This window comes from Amphiura filiformis, chromosome 15, assembly GCF_039555335.1.
Source record: "Amphiura filiformis chromosome 15, Afil_fr2py, whole genome shotgun sequence".
NCBI classification, from domain to species: domain Eukaryota; kingdom Metazoa; phylum Echinodermata; class Ophiuroidea; order Amphilepidida; family Amphiuridae; genus Amphiura; species Amphiura filiformis.
Window position 1 is genome coordinate 11,771,616 of NC_092642.1, and position 21,541 is coordinate 11,793,156.

Consider the following 21,541-nt stretch of genomic DNA (forward strand, 5'->3'; position numbering starts at 1 on the left):
AAATGTTGAATTTGCAATAAAGTTCATCTTCGTGAGGGCGCTGTTCGAAATGTAAATGAATTGTGAGCTCAATTTTTTGAATATGCATTGTATTTATCCTATTTCATGTATTTATAGCATCAGTGACAACAACAAATAATTAATCTGACAAAAAATGTGAATTAAGGGGGCTAAACTTGCCAGTTTACAAAACATTACATTTTTTTCTTGCAGATTTAATGACCCCGTGACACAACGCACAATTACAGAAATTTTATTTTTTTTTACTTTGTGACAAATTGGACATGCAGTTAGTCTGTATACAAGGTTTCAGGCACAGACTCCCAAAGAATTTATTTAAAGGGCAACTTTCGGGTCTAAATTTAGGCCCCGCCTACTCCAACTTTAAATGGCTGCCACAGAAAATCCGCAAGAGCTACAGACCTCAAATTTGCCTCAACATATAACTAAAATATAAAGCAAATCTGAGGGGGTCGGGTGGGGGACCTCCTTGATTTCATATGGATATGTCTTCATGTGTACAAATGTCTCAATCACTGTGGTCCTGAATATCTTGCCAACTTATTTGCTAACATAAATCGTCCTTCAACGGCTCCAGTTACACGGTCTGCAACAGATAAGACTCTTCTTGCAATACCATTTAGTAAGAAATGCATACACACGTACCTCCTGAAAACTCATTTGTTTTCATGTGAATTTGTATTTTTGCTTTGTATTATATTTCATCTAGTATTGTTTGTTGTATTTTGCGCCTTATATGATAAGAAATTGTTATATATATGTATGTAAATAATAGTTTCGCGGAGCATCTGTTTAGTCTTCAGTCGTTTTTTTAAAACTTGCTGGTCACGGCTACCGCGTGACTCCAATATAGGCCTAATAAATATTATAGTCTTCTAAAAATCTGCAAAATCGAAAAATGTAGTAAAATATACATCATAATTTTTATATCGAATATATTTTAATATCATTTTTTAAAATTTAAATTTAAGACAGGATAAGGCTAGTGTACTGTGTCCGTATTTTGCTCGATTTGAAAGACATGACTGTAAAAATCGAAAAATGTAAAAATAGTAATATATTATATTTCAATATCATTTTTTAAATTTAAATTTAAGACAGGATAAAATCCGGGGATAAAGTGTACTTTTGTTCTACTTGTCTGAAATTACCAAGTCTATAGACGAATCCAACGAGCCAAGTCATGGTCAGGATTTGGTTGGCCATTTTTGGGTCCCCGCAGCACCTAACTGGTGTTGTGACTGCCCAATTGGGTGGATTAAAGCCACTTAAAATCGATATTAGATTATTTTGTGTTGTCATCTTTCTTTTGTCTGACGTGTAACACAGGTGATAGAATGCAGTTTAAAATACCTCCAAGGCCGCATCATTTCACATTTTAGGTGAAATGGAGCCGACGGGGACCCAGCTAATGGCTGTCATTGAGGTGTAGGAATGAGTGAAATTGGATTCGTCTATAGCTTACTTTTAAGCAGAGAGTAGTTATTCTTGAGAGGGCACTCTATTCACGTGGTTTCTTTTCCAACGCTAAAAGATCACGAATTTTGGTGGTTTGCAAATGAAAAGTGTCCGCACTATCGATTGATTACGTAACTGTTATGAATAATTTATTAGTTTTTCAATGCAATCGCCTCGACCCATTAGTACGTATTATCTGTATTATCAAAGTATTTGGAATAACAATCCGGTGAGTTCAATGAACTACGCCCTAATACCGATGGAGTTTCAATGGCGTCTTCTCTCCATACACAGATGAACAAATACAATAGAAGAAGGTCAGCACATAATGCAATCGCCTCGACCCATTAGTACATATTATCTGTATTATCAAAGTACTTGGAATAACAATCCGGTGAGTGCAATGAACTACGCCCTAATACCGATGGAGTTTCAATGGCGTTCTTCTCTCCATACACAGATGAACAAATACAATAGAAGAAGGTCAGCACATATGACCTGCTTTAATGACATGTTATATGAGTTGTACAAAAAGCTCAATATCGAAAAGATAAGTATTCATTTGTGCATATGGACTGCACATTGAACATGCAAAAAATAAGTCACTATAATTTAAACAAGATGTGGGATTTTCACATACTATAAAAACATGGAATAAAACGACTAATAAATTCTGCCATCCTGGCGTCAGGTCAATGGTTCATTATATCCCGTATGTTTCTTTTAATTCATTAATATTCGAGACCAATTTTGCTACCCATTTATATGTACACAGGCGGATATGTTTTTTTGTTGTTGTGTATTTTCGTTTCTTTTTGGGCGGGTGCGGCGTGCCGCACCCGCCCTATATTCTCTGACTATTGACCTACTTTCTCACATGCCACAGTGTTGAGAAAATATTCGTGCCGGTTATATCCCAAACACCCACAGAGGTGATAGTTTACGGCGAGTTTTGTAATTATTACTTGATTTTGATATGTAAGTAATACGATAAAGTCGTCATAGGCAGTAATAAAACTGAACTGAACTGATGTGTTTGTATTAAAAGAAATAACAAAAATATTTATTTAAGTACTAGAAATACTATTTGGAAATTGCAGCAAGATTTGCAGATGTTTTTATTTGAACAGTACCAGTTCATCAGTTTTGCTAGTTTTCCTAATCTTTGGGCTAAATTAATAGCATCGTGAAGGTCATATATGTGACCCCTCAGCACAACTGAGCCCGGATGTCGCCAGTGCCACTATTGAGATATGCTCCATCGAACTTAACAATAAACAATAGGAAACAAAGGATTTATTGACTGTTTTATTGATTTTCACTGCTTAAATGTCAAGTACTATAGACATGATATACATCATTTTAAAGCTAATTTCAAGCAGAATATTTTGGTTGAATATCTCAAAAATGATGGTTGGCGACTTCAGGGCTCAGTTGTGCTGAGGGGTCACATATATCATTTTATACTGTACTGACAGCTTCGGCATGTACTTAAATACAGCTTGTATGTGCATTGTGTTCAGTGTGTACATAGGATATTTACTTTTCAAATCTTGTGACACATAGTGCTTGCTGATGCTTCTATAAGGTATTATAGACACATTATTAGAATGCATGTGCACCAGTAGAAATGGCCCAGGTTAAATAAAATAAATAAACATATGAATGAATATTTTATTCCCTGGATTATTTTTGTTGGGACAAAATAATGATATAGTTTGACGCTTTGAAATACAGTTATGTTAATCACAATAAAGTTACAAAGTTAAAAAATAATATCGAAATATTGTAAAAGCAAACTTTTCCCCTCATAAGTTGTATCAAAACAACATATTGAGGAAATTGATATGACAGATTTTTAAACTTTGATATGGAAAGATACCCCAGCCCTGTTGTCTCACCAGAGAAGATGAGCAGAAGTCTTTCTATCTGATGATAAAAAAACTCTACGTATGATTACGAAAATGTTTCAAATAACTATTATCTACAAAAGTTTTACAACAATGTTGTATATAAAATGTTAACATAAAACGCCTTCTGTTATGATGTGAAGGGTTAATATAAAAACAGGGAAAATCTGTTCCAACTGACTAGCAGAGAACAAAGTATAAGCAATAGATAAGATTAAAATCAGGGAAAATATGACACAACCTCCAATGGTGGAATAACAAACGTATAAACGTATAAAGTTAAAAACTCTTTTAACTTTGTTTATACGTTTTGTGTTATTCCCCCATTGGAAATCGATATTGTGTCATATTTTCCCTGTTTTTAATTGTGAAGACTTACTCATTCTTTCATTTCTCTTGACAATTTTTCATTTGTCCGCCCTATTCCTTTTAAAGGAATTTTTATTAAATAACATATTCTGGTTTTCCAGTGCACGGGGCCGCCAGGGTGATACTAATTTAATGCTTTTAAAAGATATTTCTAGTATAATTGCTCTCCATACACAAATGAACAAACACAATAGAGGGGTCATTCTGCCATGCTTCAGGAGAAGTGTCACCCCTCTGCTTTTAAGATACATAAAACGAAGTTGATAATACATTTTGTGTGACGCTACGTGAACGACTTGACGGGCTCATTAATTGCAGGTCTCCACGCTTCATTGATGCCGAGGTCACTGACAGCGTTTAGCCTGTGCTGTTCGTATCTCTGTGCTGGTAGAGAGAATAAACGTTGTCAAGATAGGACACCCGGGCCCTACTCTGCCATGTTTGCCTGTACATGTACACGGTCTTTTGTTCCTATGTAAATTAGTCAATGTGTAAAGCTGAGTTCATACTCATGGGTTACTCATGCTAGACCGCATCCTTGTTGTTAAAAGTGATACCAACTGCGAGTGTAATGCTTGTTTATAGTGACTGAATCGCGCGATTTTGTACACTGATCATGTGCGTGTGATGCGGTTTTCTGCAAAAGCGAGTATAAACAGTACTATACTTATCGGGCTAGTCTTTACCACCTGTCTAGACTATACATTTGCTCTGGTACCACACATATAACATGGCTTCACAAGTTATTCTGATCACAGGTTGTGCCCAAGGCATCGGCAAAGAAACAGCTTTATTTCTTGCACGAGATCCACAACGGCGCTTTAAGGTGTACGCTACCTTGCGTAATATCAAGGGGGTGACACTAAATTCACGGTTGTTCTATTAGCAACGCAAAATCTATGAAAAATTCAGCTGGTTTACTAGCTAGAAAGTGAGGCCAGTTATCGATCCGTTATAGCTCGTTATGAATAATTCATGTTCGACCCTTGGATCATGTTAATTGAGTTTGGCAAATAACAACGTTGTTCGTTTTGCGAACTTTGCCTGTTTAATGAGAGTATAACCCGCCCCCAATACATCTGGGCGCAAAACAGGCGAAAACGATACAGTTTAATGAAATGGCGGACGGGTATTCCCATCAGGCACCAGTTATATGTTTTTTCAAAGAAAGTCTACTAATTTGATATAAAATGACATTTTGCAATAGCAAAGTCAAAATTAGGACTTGCTGTCAATAATATGAAGGAAATATGTGACAGAGGCAAGGTGAGAAATACAAGTAGTATTTAAGTTATAATAACCTTTGATACCCGACCTGACCTTCCATCATGGCGCCTTATTCGTCTTTATGTATTTCTATTATGCTCTCAAGTAAAATAAAATACCAATCTGCTCTGAGCAGACAATGTTACTTGGCTCCCAGCACGAATTATTGATTTTATACGGAAGTAAAGAAATGCACAGTGTATGTGCATGATGTGCAAGCATACTCCAAATATTTACGGTAAATCTGAATAGTGGTCACATGTTAACATATCATGTGTTCGGGAAATCACGTGGCAACATTTTAAGATTTCAGGCTTGTTTACTAGTTAATTGCCATTTGTACTCTTTATTATTTATCTTTGTTAATTAACATATATTTTAAATGCTGATAAATCGTGGTTGGCTACCCATGATATCTGTCGAAATTCAATGTTTTATGAATATAATTCTACCACGCAGAGGGGGTCACGCAGCAGAATTTCACATCACCTGACTTAGCTACATTTCGAAGCTCTGCTCTTCAAATTCATGTAAATTTCAAAGTTTATACATTTAATATATTTAATATGATACTAATTTTTGTCATAACCAACTGGTACACGAAATATACTAGCTTATTACCTATACAGAAAGGTGATTATCAGCCTTCACTCAGCAAATTGACATGCCCGGCATATGCAGCCATTCTCCGTCTGGATAACCTGACTGTCGCCCTCAATACGTCTGGGCGCAAATTTAAATAACAATACGCTATTTACATATCAATGTGGCCTCATGCTAATTAAAGCTGCCCCATCCAGGAGTTCATCTATGGTAATATGGCAACAAGACAAGAGGAGTTGAAAACAGAGGCAGGGAATATACTTGACGATACATTGTTTATTAGGGAATTGGATGTTACCAAGCAAGAAACTATTGATGAAACTGTGATGGAAATTGTCAACAATGAGGGGCAGATCGATGTTTTGGGTAAGATTTTAATCAGTATATGCATTATTATAATACATCCAAACAAACCCATTCTTCAATTTGTTTGTTTGTTTGTTTGTTTGTTTGTTTGTTTGTTTGTTGGTTTTATTTTAGTTTTATGATATTGAGGGAATATTTATTTTTATAATGCATTTTTGTCCATTGTAAAGACCTGCAGTTTATCAGTTACTATTCGCCGTAGAAGTAATGATGTTGCAGGAATAACTACCATAAGCAATAGATGAATACAATTTTTGAATATATCGCCAAGGATAATAGAAATCAGGATGTGACAATTGTTCATTAGCATGTGTCCAATTCTTATTTAAATAGCGTATTGTTATTAGAATGATGTTCTGACCTTGCTAGAGGGTGCTAATAATATCCGCAGACAGACCTTGACTCGAATTCTATGTGGAGTTAAATGCGCAATTAAATAGCTGTTAAATGATCCGCTTGCCATAGTTTACCATTTCAAAATAAATGTAACCATTCAATTCGTGTGTAAACTTAAAGTTTGAACGTGACGTTTTAGCATCTAAAGTACCGAACTCGGGTAAGATCTAGCTTAATCTACTAGTGTCAAATTCTGCTGCATCACCGTGTCTGGATGATAAAATTAGCCCAAAAACTCTGGCCATAGTTACGGTTTTTACTTTTACTAAGGTACTTAAAGGGGTCTCCGGCAATCATAACATCAAGCCCCGGGCATCAAGCCTTATATGTTAGAAAAATAACTATCAAGCACGAATCACATGGTTTTATTCAAAACAAGCTCATATTGACAATAAAAACGAATAAAAACAGTCGGCTCTCAACACGCGATATTCAAAATTCCCGCCCCAAAATTGTCTAAGTGCAATGACGTAATGGTTATTTGTGCTCAATCGTCGTCAGCCTTCATTGTATTTATACTGGGACGTCATTGCACTCGACGATTTCGAAGCCCGGGAATTTTGAATAAGCGTTGATTTTATTCGTTTTTATGGTCACTATGAGTTTGTTTAAATCAGACCACGTAATTCGCGCTTGATATTTTTTTCTTACCTATAAGGAATAATGTTGTGATTGCCGGAGACCCCCTTTAATATTGCAAATCTGGTAGAGCATGCTAATAAAACCCATATGAGAACACACAATCGGCGGTCATTTCTAAAGATGCATTTATACTCATTCGCTTTTGATTGCTTGGCCTTTCGAAAAGCGAGAAAAATTCAAATTCTTTTCAGTTAATAACGCAGGTGTATCAGTTGGACATTGGTGGGAAACCGGTTCAATTCAGACGTACTATGACGTCATGGAAATCAACTATTTTGGATGCGCCAGAATGACTAAGGCAGTAGTCCCGTACATGAAAGAGAAACGGAGCGGCAAGATTCTTCAAATCTCAAGTGTATGTGGATTCTATGGTAATTGTTTTTTTTTTGTTAAACAATCATAGATAGTGACCAGGCACAGTGCAATTCACCCTTTACCGTTAGGTTTGAAACATATTTACCAGAGAGTCTGAAAATATATATTATGGCAATTATCATGTTATTCCTAATCTAAGCAAATCGCCTTTGGAATTAACAACGGCTATATTACCAGACGTTTTCAGAATCCCTAGAAACTTCCCGCAAATTTAGAACTCAACGCATGAATTAAAATGTTTGTCAATGATTGTAACGATTGTTAAATCAGACAATTTCACCAATTATCCGAATGGTTTCTGAAGTAACTAATATTATGTTATAAGAACTGGATTTTGTGGAGTAAAGCGTTGTCGGTAATCCGTGACACCGTTAGGTCAATGCTTTTGCGAATCCTGATTGGTTGTATGTTCTTCAATCTGTGCACGTACAGCAGGGGCGTAGCCAGTTTTTTTGGTGGGGGGCAGAGACGAAAAAAATTACAGTTGCATCATACAATACATAGAGACTGGTTGTCTTCGAGCTTCCAAAAAAGGCTTTATTGTAACGATGTACGTGCGTAGCGCGCAAAACAAGTCCTTTATTTTAAAGATATTTAACAATATCTTTACAATGTGCGCACGTTTTTACACTATTTTGGCCCATGATCGGGCTGAAATTTGGTAGATAAGGGGCTCCTTGTCTCTTTTCTTTTCCTTTGCCCTCCTGATTTTCTCTTTCATTTTTTGTCAGAGGGGCACTTTTTTCTTTCATTTTTTTTTTGTCAGGGGGCACTCTGCCCTCTTGCCCCCGCTGGCTACGCTACTGACGTACAGTAATGCTGTATTGGGTGATTTCCGCTGTGCATTGCAAGAATAGTGTTCTTGAAATAAAAATTAATAATTCAAACACAAAACACACCATATAATCGTTGCTCTCTATAGTGAGTATCAGATTTATTTAAAAGTCTGATACATTCTAAAATTTGATGTTGACATCTCACGCCCAAATTACGTTTTTATTTTAAAGCCATAATGTGCGATTTGCTTCACAGCGACGCCCTCAATTTTACTCGGATTTCTACTCTTTGCATAATTATAATGCCCAGTAGTGTACTAAAATACCACGTAAAAGACTAAGCATGAAGTGCTTTAATAACAGTAAAATTTAACTTTTTATATTAAAACCGGGTCGACCCGATTTTATTCAGAGTTCATCGATCGACCGCTTGCTAACATCTCCCGTGGATGTCCGCTTATGTGTGCACACGTCGAGCGCGATGCTCCGTGCAGTATTACATGTTACGATCAGCGAGCGTAGTACACTCAATGTAGGCGCTGGAATGAAATCGCAATTTTCTTCGTTATACCACATTTGTTTGGCTCGAAATTAAAAGGGGATAATGTGATAAATAAAAACAAACATTTAAATAGGAATCTATTCTTTATGCAAATCACACGTTATTGCTTTAATTGAAGCAAGGTCACGACAGGGGCGATATAACGGCCCGATAGAATTCCACAGTTAAGCGGCCATAGCCTGGGGCTATAGTGATTTTCTTTCATTTTTAATACCTCGATTATTTCTGCTCGAAATAATCAGAAAACCTAATATAAGGTCAAATACAATATTTTAATTCTAATATAAGGCCAAATACAATATTTTAACTCTTGCAGACACCTACAAACTTGAATTGGGAGTATTTATGTACAAGTACAGTAATAATGAATTACCGGGCGTATTTGATGGCTTCTTTACACTATGTTCCAACATTCATAATTACCAAACGAGAAACGCAGATAAATTCAACTTAATGAAGAACAACAAAACATTTACTGACCATGCCATTCGTACTGCTGGTCCAATATTATGGAATTCATTGCCAAACTCAATAAAAACGGCAAATTCATTGAAACATATAAACGTGACTTGATCTCAAAATATGATTAATTCTTGAGCATTGTGTTTCTCGTTTGTTTGTTATGTTTTGTTTTGTTTTTTTACTTCTTTTGATGGTAACATTTCTTTGTTAAGGGGGGTGACTTCCTCTGGCCTTACTGGCCTTCTTGTCATCCCCTCCATAATTCGTTTGTTTGATATTGCCTTTGTTTTTAAAAATTTATACTTGTGTGATTTCATGTGAATTATGGGAAAATAAAATATCTTGTATCTTGTATCTTGTATCTTGTATATTATGTAATACTTTTTGTCAAAGTATAATAATAAATTTTGACCGACATCATACATAATGGCTTTTAAAATATTTCCCAGTGGAAACTGCCATCTTGATATTGTAAAGACTGTAAGGATTACCTCGATATTGAACAGATAAACAAAACAGACCATCATATTCGCCGTAGAAGTGATGATGTAATAGGATTAACTACCATAGCAATAGATGAATACAATTTTTGCATATATCGCCCTGCACTACAAGCATCACCGGTGTATGTCTGCAATCATAGAATGAATACAATACCGCTCTTTTCAAAGATATTAATCTTACAGGTGCGAGTTATCAGCCTGATATGAATATTCTATAGAATTACGATCCAGGTCTTTATCCCTTTTCTTTGACATCATTCAATGCAAGGAGCTTACATATCATGGAGAAGCAATAGACTACGTAACGCAATATATTACGTAACGCAATCGATTACGTAACGCAATAGATTACGTAAAGCTATTCATCGAGAGGTACCTTTTGTTCAGGACAAAAGGGTTCCACCATTAAATCGGTAACTGACCCGATCGAACGCTTTACCAGGCAGGCTACTGTCAAGAAGTGATCAAAAGAAAGTCATGTGAAAGCGCCCACTTGAGCGAGAGGTACCTTTTGTTCTCATAAAGCACACCGGTGTGATCGCCAGCACACAAACGCACATTTTACCGTCGATGTACAGTTATTTACACCGCCCACCTAAATTTAGATGCCTCATTTAAATAAATTGTAGAGTTTCTGATCGATTACCCGTAACAACGTGACGTGGCTGCCAGGTATATTGGTCCGTGTCTATCTCTGTCACTTTCTATCAAATAACTATTTCGCAGTATATGTAATTATCATGGTTATAGGCCTATTCAATAAAGTCTTCTTAATATCACGAATGTCCATTTGTAAAGCCAGGTGCAAGTGATGGAGTGACGGAGGGGCCGAGGGGTGAAAAGAGGAGAAGCGGGTGGGGATCGAAATTGAAGGGAAGAGGAGGAAGACAAAAAGAAAAAGAAAGACAGAGGGGACGGAGAAGAGGAGAGAGAGGGAGAAGTAGAGCAAGGGAGTGATGGGCCCTTAAAGTGTCGGAATAAGAAAGAATAAGTGCAGGGAAAGGAAAAGAAATGGATGAACAAAGAAAATAAGAATTATTATTATTATAGAAACCAAACAAATAACAGCACTAGGCAGCCATTCAATGATGCCAAAACCTTTATGCGTTACGTAATTAAAACACCCAGTCAGATGTATTTCACACCTGCCAAACACAAGTCACCCAATTTCGAAAACTGGACGTTGAATGTACACTCGCATGAATATTTTTGGTAAGATTTTCCAATATGTTAGCGCTCTAATCGGAAGCAATAGATGAATAGATGCTGATGCCCGCTGGTTCAATGCATATGTACCGGGTGAACATTGAAGTGCAGGGCGATATATTCACTAATTGTATTCATCTATTGCTATGGTAGTTAATCCTGTTACATCATCACTTCTACGGCGAATTGAAAAGATAACAAAGAACTTTCTGATTTTTAAAATTTGTAGCTGTTCCTATAATTATACAATACGTAGCCTCCAAGTTTGCCCTGGAGGGTTTCAGTGAGTCTATTGCTCCACCACTAAGGAAATTTAACATATGGTAAGTACATGTTACATATTGTTTTAACCAATCACATGATAAATGAAAATTTTACTGCTTTATATTCCAGGCATGGCTAAGATTAGAGGCCCGCGGTGATTTCAAAACCATGACTATGCCCTTCAATCAATCTTTATTTTCATCAATCTCATACAAAGCATTATAGCATTATTACAGGGTGTCCCAAAAAAAAGAGGCCCCTCATTGCGCCCTCTTTTTCTCCTATTTCTGAAAAGTTTATCAAACATATTTTGGTATGTAAAAAACCTTGAGTCGTTAGCTTTAATAAACCAAAACAATTATATCAATCGGCTCACAACTTTTGAAGATATGCTCTTTTAAAGAAATGTACCCGTTTTTCACTCTCTCCACGGAGAAGGTTTCGCTACTTCAAAGATTGAAAAGGAGTACACATACCATGCATGAATATCAAACATTCCTCAATGATAACTTTATAAAATAACTTTATTTATGGAATGGGCTTTACCGGTGGGTATATGGGCAATGGATTTTGTTAATAGTGTCATTAATTTGTGGGTAAAATGGATGCCGAATGGGACTTCTTTTGCTTTACTTGCAATTACTTATTTTTTCTTGGTTATTTATGCCTTTTTGTTTTATGTTTCTTACTTTCTTACTTTTTTGTTTCTTGCTTTTTTAAATTTTTATTTAAAACATAAGTCATTTCTCTTTTTAGGATAAAAGGTAGCCATGAAAGGCTGTTTGGTTTGTCTATAGTTCTTCTGAAGTGAGTTTACTGTGCTGCTCTGCCCTCTACCTGGTTGCCTCCTTGGCGAATACAAGTTTCAGCCCTGGTCCTCATTGCATCAGTTGCGTTGCGTACCATCCTTGTGCGCCGGATACTTGCGAATGCATTCAGTAATACGTTTGCGAAGATTTTGGATTTTGCCACAAAGGAAAAAAAATCTGGTGATTGTGCAGGCCACTCCACAGCATGAGCCATCCCAACCACTCTGTTTGCTATCCGTGGACAGAGTGAAAAACGGGTACTTTTATTCAAAATGGCATATCTTCAAAAGTTGTGAGCCGATTGAAGTAATTGTTTTGGTTTATTAAAACTAACGATTAAAGGTTTCTTTACATACCAAAATATATTTAATCAACTTTTCAGAAACAGGAGAAAAAGAGGGCGCAATGAGGGGCCTCTTTTTTTGGGGACACCCTGTATATACAATTATTGTGTATTAACAAGTATTGATGAAGGTAGGTACATCACAAAGCCGAGGCCTGATAACGTGGTACCACCTTTTAATTAACAAATAATTATAATTTAATCAAAACAACGAATATACACATAAACAAATAAATAAACAAAATAAATAAACAAAGAACCCATCTTAATTTACCATAATACAATTTTAAGCAAACAAATATTTTAGCAGTAGTATAGTATCAAGTAGTATATAGTGAATAACATAGAGTCAGCACAATATGAATTATAAGAACCCATCTTAATTTACCATAATACAATTTTATGTAGGCCAATATTTTAGCAGTAGTGTAGTATCAAACAGTATAGTGAATAACATAGATTCAGCACAATATGAATCATGACATTATTTGTTATCTTTTAGATACCTTAACATACTATTTTTGAATTTATTTACCAGTTTAGCTTCTTCGACTTCGTCTCGGGGCATAGTCATGGTTTTGAGATCACCGCGGGCCTATAAAATCAACCATGCCCCTCATAGCAGCCAATATTTGTATACTGCACATTCTTTTAAATCTATGTGACAGGACGGATAGTTTGACATGCATTTTACAGTAGTCATTTTTCATTTTTGACCCCTGTATTTATGGATTTAGTTTACACCCTCCTAGAGTTTAATAGCCCACACTTTTGAGAATTTTTGATCAAAATTTTGATCAAAGGCAAATTTTGATCCTTTTGATCCATATTTTTAAAATGAAGAAAAAATTCAAAAACCTTGAGAAAACACTTTTTAGTTTTGTGTCTTTAGAACACATATGCAATTTCGATAAATTTGGAATTTGGATAAAATTAGGATATTTTAGGTAAGTTGTTATGGCGGACCGAAAAAGTATTGGCTTGGAAAATCAATATTGGCGCTTCATTACTTTGAAAGATGAAATACAAAATAATCTCTAACATTTCCCAATTTCAGCGATCCTGCGTGCCACCTTAATTTTTACGGAATCATGTTTTTCACTATTTTTTTCCAAACTTGAAATATTTGCAATCTGTTTATTTACAGGGTTTCTGTAATCGAGCCTGGTTACGTCGCGACTAGGTTGACTCTACCCCATGGTAACAACGCTTGTGCTCTATATACAGCCGCAGCCAGCATAATTCCAGGAGAAGAAGAGCGAAAGATCGTCACTGATATGCTCAACTTTGACCCGGATATCAAAATAGGAAATGAAACGCAGGACCCTGAAGAATTGGCGAGGCTGTTTCAAGACATTATCTTGTCACCAAATCCTGATTTTCGGTATCAGACTTCTGAGACAATCAAGAGATTGGCAAGGGAAAAGTTTGTTGATCCGACGGGCAATGCGACCATAAATGCTTGGTTAAAGCAGTAAATTTTTATTCACGAAATCTAGCTCTAACACTGCCTAATCCAACCCATTCAAGGGCACCCTTTAAGGGTACAGCCTATAGGAATAAAGACCAATCGAACATATTCTTGTTTATGCCATAATATTGTAGTCTTTCAACCCTTTCATAACTTCAGCTGTGTAACTTACGAAAATTCCCGCTAAAAAGTGGTTCTTTTAATTTTTGAAAATCTGGATTTTTTTGTACTGATCATACTATAATGATCACCAGACAATAATGTTCTAATCACACTATAGACTGTGTTGACATGAGACATCAATTGCTAGGCAATTTCGGTCATATGGCCCACGGATATGTTATGTTCAGTACGGTGTACTATGAGGAACATGCTAACTTAAAATAATTTTTGCAAACTTTGATAATTTTTTACAAACTCAAATGATTTTTTACAAACTCGTATAATTATTACAAACTTTAATTTTTGTTGTTGCAAACTTTAATATAATGTATTGTGCATGTAGAGGCCCATTTATTGTCGGATTTCTGTATTTAGATCACGCAGGGGACGCACCATTAGATTCTCAGGTGTGCAATGGGAGTTTGGGTCAGGCAGAATTGTTTTTGTATTTTTTATCGCCTCCAAAGGGAGGATTTATTTTCACCGCCTTTATTTATTTATTTATTTATTTTTCAATTATAATGTATACCTTTATACAAAGTTGGGTGGGAGAAATTTGTTTTACTCACCAGTGAGGCAAAAAAATTTTCCATCTCACTAGTGGGCGAAGTTGTTTTTTCGTCTCACTAGTGGGCGAAGTTTTTTTTCAAAAACTCCCATGCCCCTTGAAATCAAATGGCGCGCCTCTTAACGCGGCTGTGTACTCTAGACATTGTTTCTTTCGCAAAATTGAGGGTTTTTTTATGTTTGCACTTTGTTATGTATAAATAAAAGGAATGAAAATCCAGATTTGTAAACTCCAACTGCAATATTTTAAGGATTTTATTTCACTATTCCACTCGTGTTTGAAATTGAAAAGGAAAGAAAATCTTTGTTGAACCAGCAGGGTACACGCGCCCAACAACGCATCGCGTTGCGTATCGCGCAATTTGTTAACGCACAAATACGCTACGCATACGTGACGCTTATCTGCATGCGCGGCGCATCTTATGGAAACACCACAGAAGCACTGATTTCACAAAAACCTAGTGGTCAAATGGCTCCGTTTTAGCTGATAAAATGTGGGTTTTTTCAAGTTCTTTCCCCGATTTAAATATCAAGTTATGAATGGATTTCGCTCAAACTTCTCAAGGGGCTGTGGATTTACCCGATGTTCACGTAATATAAGGTACAAAAACGAAAACTGCCCTATTCCCTGTGAAATTCGATGAAAGTGCAAAATGTGACCACTTTAAACTTCAACGGCCATTATTTCAATGTTCATTTTCTCGGTAAAATGACGATTTAGGTACACGATAACTCAATAAATACAGCATCTATAGGTAAGCAAATATGATCATCGTAAAAAGCACGATTGACTCAAGAAACGGTTTTCTCATTTTTTTATATTTTGGTCTATTTCCGATTTTCGGCATCATTTTGTGCAAATAGGCGTTTGTGAATTTTCAAAAGTTCAATTTGATGTCTTATATGGTCAATATCTCAAAATATAAGGCCAATTGATATAAAAAACTAAAAAAACCGTTTTTGGAATGGAGACTCAAGTTTGAGCTAAAAACAAAATAAAATATTTTGGAAAGAGTGTTTTTTTTTTTGTTGTACCTACCTTAAATAAAAAAAAAACTCAATTTTTTGTAATTTTCTTCAGAATTGTTGTTTTTACCCCAAATCTGTATTTATATTAAGATTTATTGATGTCTTGCCTTCATAAAATGTATACTTTTATATGTCTTGTGCGAATAATTACAAAGTTATTGCACTTTTACTACATGCATGTCTGAGAGTACACAGCCTCCTCAACAACAATTGGGCGCTATTAATACACATTAATGTTTTAAGCAAATAAAATTCCAAAATATGGTACGTTTTCTGCCTTTGCTTGCCACGTGGTAAGCCTATGTTGAGGTTGCGATTATATGTAAAAAAAATTCAAGATGGATACCAACAAGTCGTGTGGCCGAGCGGTCTAAGACCCTTCTTTAAAAAAAAATAATAATATCGCATCGTGCATAGACTCAATCTCGATAGCCTGAGTCTCGCTGGGAGTCTTGCTCTCTCGTGAAAGTCGAAAGTTTGCCAAAAAATATTTCAAGTTTGTAAAAAATTATTTGAGTTTGTAGAAATTTATTTGAGATTGTAAAAAAATTATTAGAGTTTGTAAAAAAAAAATTTGAGTTTGTAGAAAATCATTTCAGTTTGTAAAAAAATATTTGAGTTTGTGAAAAATTATTTTAAGTTTGCATGTCCCTCATGGTACACCGTAGTTCAGGGACCGTGCTTTTAAAAACCCGCCAGATCGCAATCAGGCCATTGACCTGTGTAGTGGTCATACGTTGCTCGCTCAACCATAACATCATGACTGTCCCTAATAGCTACTCATTAATAATGCGTTGCGTCAGGTCATGGACTCTATTCAATAATTGTAATCCTTTCTTTAAGGTCAATAGATGAAAGGGAGACCTTGAAAAACAGATGCGTGTGTCTAGATAATATTTTATCATCCAAGCTGGTGATCTAGGACATTTCTAGGAGGCGACACTTATTAATTCATACCGCTCACATCTTTCTTCATCCAATGGACTTTGGGGAACTGCTGAGATAATAAGTGGATGTTACAATCTAATCGGCTACAATCGGCATAGTTGAGGATATCTGATTCTGATAATTCACTAGTAGCAGCGAAATTACAGCGCTTTGTATCCTCTGGTGCACTATATAAATCTTATATGGATTCATGTTATTTATTTATTTTATAAATATTTCTTGTAAACACAATCTAATGTGGTGCTCACTACATGTAGAAGGCCTGGTCTGCAAATGTTAAGTGCATAAATCTAGTAAAGATAAAGCTTCATATGTTTAGTGTAGCCTAATCAAATGAAATACCAAAGCTGGATATTATACAATCGTGATGCATTCCTTCTTGTTATGGACGACAAGTATTAACTTTGATATTATTATGGCAATATCCATTCCCTTCTCAATTGATTATGCTTTCTTTTCGAAAAATAAACCATGAGGCCTAGAGGCCATGATATAAACCTATATTCGGTATGCGGAAACCTTCCACGGTTAGGGCGGCGCTTACACTCGCATATTCGCTAAACTGCCGCCTCCTTCATTTGCCAACCTTTATCGAGGGGCGTGTTTGAGGTTTTATAGTCATACATGTAGGCCTACCATTTTTCACCCTGATGTGGCAGTCAACGTCAACGCGTTGAAGCAGCTGTTTTGCTCGCGCATCTATGTGGCGTATTAAGCGTGTGCATGTGTACACCAGCGCTTTGACCGAACGCTAGTAATTATTTGGCTGTGCCCAATTAAATGCTCACTGTACTGACATCACTACCACATCAGGATGAAAAATCGCATATCGCAAACCAGCCAAATTTGTCATCTAAAAAGTTTGAACCATCAAAAGAGAGAAGCCTCCGTTTACAAAACGAGAACTATAAGTCTGTGTCCAAATTTATATCAAACATTGATTCCTTGATCAGGCGCCGTGAGTCAATTATCCAGACACACGAGACGACTGTGACAGAAATCAACAGTGGTGTTGTTCCCAATGTAACGCGCATCCGAACAGAACCCACGCCACCCCAGGGTACAGACTTTCCCTCTGAATTTTGTCAGTTTACCAAGACAAAGTCAAGGAATATAGTGCAAAATTGGCTAATCTCCTTTTACCCGAATACATCCGTATCATCGACAATCTATCCTTAGAAATAGATCTCGAGGTTCACGAAGCTGAAGACTCTCTTGCATCCATCACCGACGAAGAAGAACGAGGAAAGGCCATTGAGCTTTTCGGCATCAAGCACAAAGGGTACTCCGTCGCCTTGAAGATCGCCGTAAAAAGGCAGTAGCTGAGAAGAAGAAGAACAAGAACAGCCGCCATCCTTATCGCCGTCATCATCGTGCTAAACCCTTTTAGCTAAATAAACCAAACGGCTCTTTTCAGAGCCACCAATACTTCAAAATGAGATATTGCTTTGTATGTCAACAATTGGTTATTATATATATTTAAATAAAATATCATCCTAATAACCTCTTGATTGTATCACTTATTATCCTTTAAGTTCTAAATATCATATAAATATATCAAAGCCACCCATCTCTGATAGTTAATAATGGCTAGAAGGGGAAAGAATAAATCTAAACTTGCTTATCATAAAAATAGAGTTGATGTCAAAAAACATCAACATCAAATCATATATCTAAAGCTAAGGCGAATATCAAAGCCAAGGCTGATTTGTGTAAGCGGTTCATCTATAATTATTCAGATTACCAATTATCCGATATGCAAATCATTGCACTATCTAAAGGCTTCAAATTTATACCTCTGGGCCGTAGACCACCACGTACTCAAATTTTGCAAGATTTTCATCAACTTGCACGTAAAATGAGAATGAAATATATCATGCGTGGAAAGTCGAAAAAAGACCATTATTCAAATTACCATCTACGTGGGACCCACGATCCTCTGATAATATCAAATTAGAGGAATATCTCGATGAAACTAAACTTGAACTCTCGAAGTTAAAGCGCAGAAATCCTAGTGACAACATGTCTAAAGCTGAAAAAGCTGCATTAAATCAACTCAAAAACAACAAATCCATTGTCATTAAACCCCTTGATAAGGGTAAGGCATGTGCCGTGGTCTCTCGTGATCAATACATCAAAGAAGCGCATAGACAATTGTCGGCGTTTCAATACCAGAAAATCGATCATGACATGACAGCGGACACCGCCAAAATGGCGGATGAAATAGTTGAAGATTTGTTTGCTGAGAAATGCATAGACAAACATGCAAGAGAATATCTACTTTCTGATAACAATGACATCAAGGTACCAAGCCTATATCTACTGGTCAAAGCCCATAAACCTAAACCCAAAGATAGTGATTTTTGTGGCAGACCAATTATATCAGGATGTCGGTCACCGACCAAACTCTTATCAGAATATTTAGACTATTTTCTTCTACCACTAGTCCAAGAACAAGAAACATATCTCAAAGACTCGCCTGAACTTATCAAAATTCTAGCAAACTTAAAACTCCCGCAAGATATAACATTAGTAACAGCGGACGTTACAAGTTTGTATACCAATATACCACAGGATCAATGTCTTGAGATTGTTGTTGACCGCTTAGAAAAATCAAACAAACGCTACCAAATTCCGAAACCCCCACCACATCTAGTACGAAGAATTCTTGAACTTATCCTCAAACGTAACTGTTTTGAGTTTAATGATGAATTCTATCTTCAGATTGTAGGTGCGGCTCAAGGAACATCCTATCCCCGAAATATCGGATTTGGTCATGTACGTTATTGAGAAAGAGTTCATCTTAACCGACCCAAACATAGTGTTCTATCGTAGATATCGGGATGATATTTTACTCTTTTATCAGGGTAATTGCAACGGCAGGTATAAAAGACTGGTCACTGATTACTGATTGCTGATCACTGACTGCTGATTGCTGATTGACCAGTTACTGATTACTGAATGGTTACCTGATTACTGATTGATCAGGAGCTGATTACTGATTGTTCAGTCACTGATTGCTGATCGTTCAGTAGCTGATTACTGATTGTTCAGCAGGTATAAGACTGATCACTGAATGCTGAAAACGCTGATTGTTCAGTAGCTGATTACTGATTGGATTGCAAACTTGCTGAATGACTTGTTTAAAGGGGCATTCGCAAATTTGTGAAGTTATAAAATCTAAATTAAAGGAATATTAATCAAGTTGTTTAAAGGGGCATTTGTAACTTTACGGTTATTACCTCTGAATTAAAGGATATTTAATGAGCTGTGATTGACAGATTAAAGGGGCAAATGCAATTGTGGAGCTATAAATTGAAATTTAAGGAATATTAATTGTGTTGTTGGATAACTTATTTAAAGTGAAACCCTTGCCTAATCGTAATTTAATATTGTTGGTTTTTTTGTTTGCCCAATGCAACTAAGAGGAAAACATTCAAATTATTATCTTTTGGAAAATATCAACATCACGTTCTTCTTCAAATGAGCCCAACAGTTTAGGCTAAGTTAATGCAAGAGACTTACACGAACAAAATGTGCTACAAACAACAATATTCAAATAACAATCATTTTATTACCTCTTTCGCATGAAACAGCAAATAATTTATACAGTAATTAATAGCTAATAAATAAATCTTTATCCCCGGCAAAACATCAATTTATTTACTTTTTTTCATTAGGGACCGTTCACAAAGACATGTTAGAGGGGGCCTGATGTAAACAGGAAAATTCACACTTTTTCAGGGACCCATTTGCGGACCTAAAATTATTTTCTGCTCCCCCCCTTGAAAAATGTATGTACGCATGTCACCTCATAGAAAGTAGTGTAAGATCATGTTCTATCAAAAGGCACCCCCTTCCCGGTGCCTCCATTTTGCATCAACCCCTATTAGTGTTTGTAAACGGTCCATTAGCACTTTACGTACTAAACTTAGCGGGAAACTTGGTAGCAAACTAATAAAAAAATTAAATACTGAATACTGAAATACTAAAGGTCTAATTGTTACACAATTTGGAAATCAACTTGCAATTATTATTTGATACTTTCATCTGCTTTTTCCTTTTAAAATTATCAACACCAAAATTGAATCCCGATGAGCATTTTTGACTTGAACATTTAAGCTATTAATTTCTTAGCAAAGTTGATCTACCGTGATTAGACCCTAATCGTAGGCTAAGATTGTTGATTTCTCTTGTTTTGAAAGAAAATAATGTTATCTATGTGTGCTTTCCAGCAAGTTTTCTAGTCCAAAAATATTAGAGTATAAAAAAGCACATTTTCCTGTTTATGCCATCAAAGGTATGTGCTTATTTTATTAATGACACACCATTTTAGACTGGGAGCTAGCACTGACCACCACCTTTGCATCCTCCAGGTTTTTATGGTCCCAAAACAGATTCAAGATGTTTCCTAACCCCGGGCCGGCACTCAACACAAGTGGCCATAAGGATATGCTCCCCTGGAAAGACCCCCCTTTTTGGATTTCGCAGCTCCGAAAGACCCCCTATATTTGACCAAAATAGAGCTCCGAAAGATTTTTTCAGACAATTTTCAACCAGAAAGCCCCTTGATTTGGACTGTTTGCAGCTCCAAAAGTCCCCATTTACTTGTTCGCAGGTCCAAAAGACCCCCTTTTATCGGTACGCTGTCTGCTCCCAAAGACCCACCACCTCAAAATTCCTGGGGAGCATACCCACCAAAATTTTTCGTTGTGCCCCCTCCCCCCGGTTTCCTAACTTAAGCAGGCATGAGAATGATCATGCATGAAAAAAACCTGAATAAGTATGTGAAATTAGGCTAAACTGGCCAAAAACGGGCTGAAATTAAAAGAAATTGCAAAAAGAAAAAAAAAACAGCCTTACAATTCTCATGCCTGCTTAAGGTAGGAAAATCGGTTCCCACATGTCGCCAAGGAAAAATTATAAAAAAATATTCCCCTTCCAAGTGCACACCTCTCGATTTGTATGAGTAAACTACACATCCCAATGCTGGAACCATACAATTTGCATTAATTAATTAGTTTAACCTTAAT

General features: G+C 36.3%; 2 protein-coding genes across 2 annotated transcripts; both read left to right on the plus strand.

Moving 5' to 3' along the window:
• The first annotated feature begins 5,842 nt into the window (after nucleotides 1–5,842).
• On the plus strand, nucleotides 5,843–14,623 carry LOC140171255 (retinol dehydrogenase 8-like). Its single transcript, XM_072194485.1, has 4 exons — nucleotides 5,843–5,993; nucleotides 7,223–7,402; nucleotides 11,145–11,238; nucleotides 13,479–14,623. The coding sequence occupies exons 1-4, from the start codon at nucleotides 5,843–5,845 to the stop codon at nucleotides 13,807–13,809; spliced, it is 756 nt and encodes a 251-aa protein (XP_072050586.1). The 3' UTR covers nucleotides 13,810–14,623.
• Nucleotides 14,624–18,530: 3,907 nt separating this feature from the next.
• On the plus strand, nucleotides 18,531–19,298 carry LOC140170714 (uncharacterized). Its single transcript, XM_072193950.1, has one exon. The coding sequence runs from the start codon at nucleotides 18,531–18,533 to the stop codon at nucleotides 19,296–19,298; it is 768 nt and encodes a 255-aa protein (XP_072050051.1).
• Nucleotides 19,299–21,541: the final 2,243 nt, after the last annotated feature.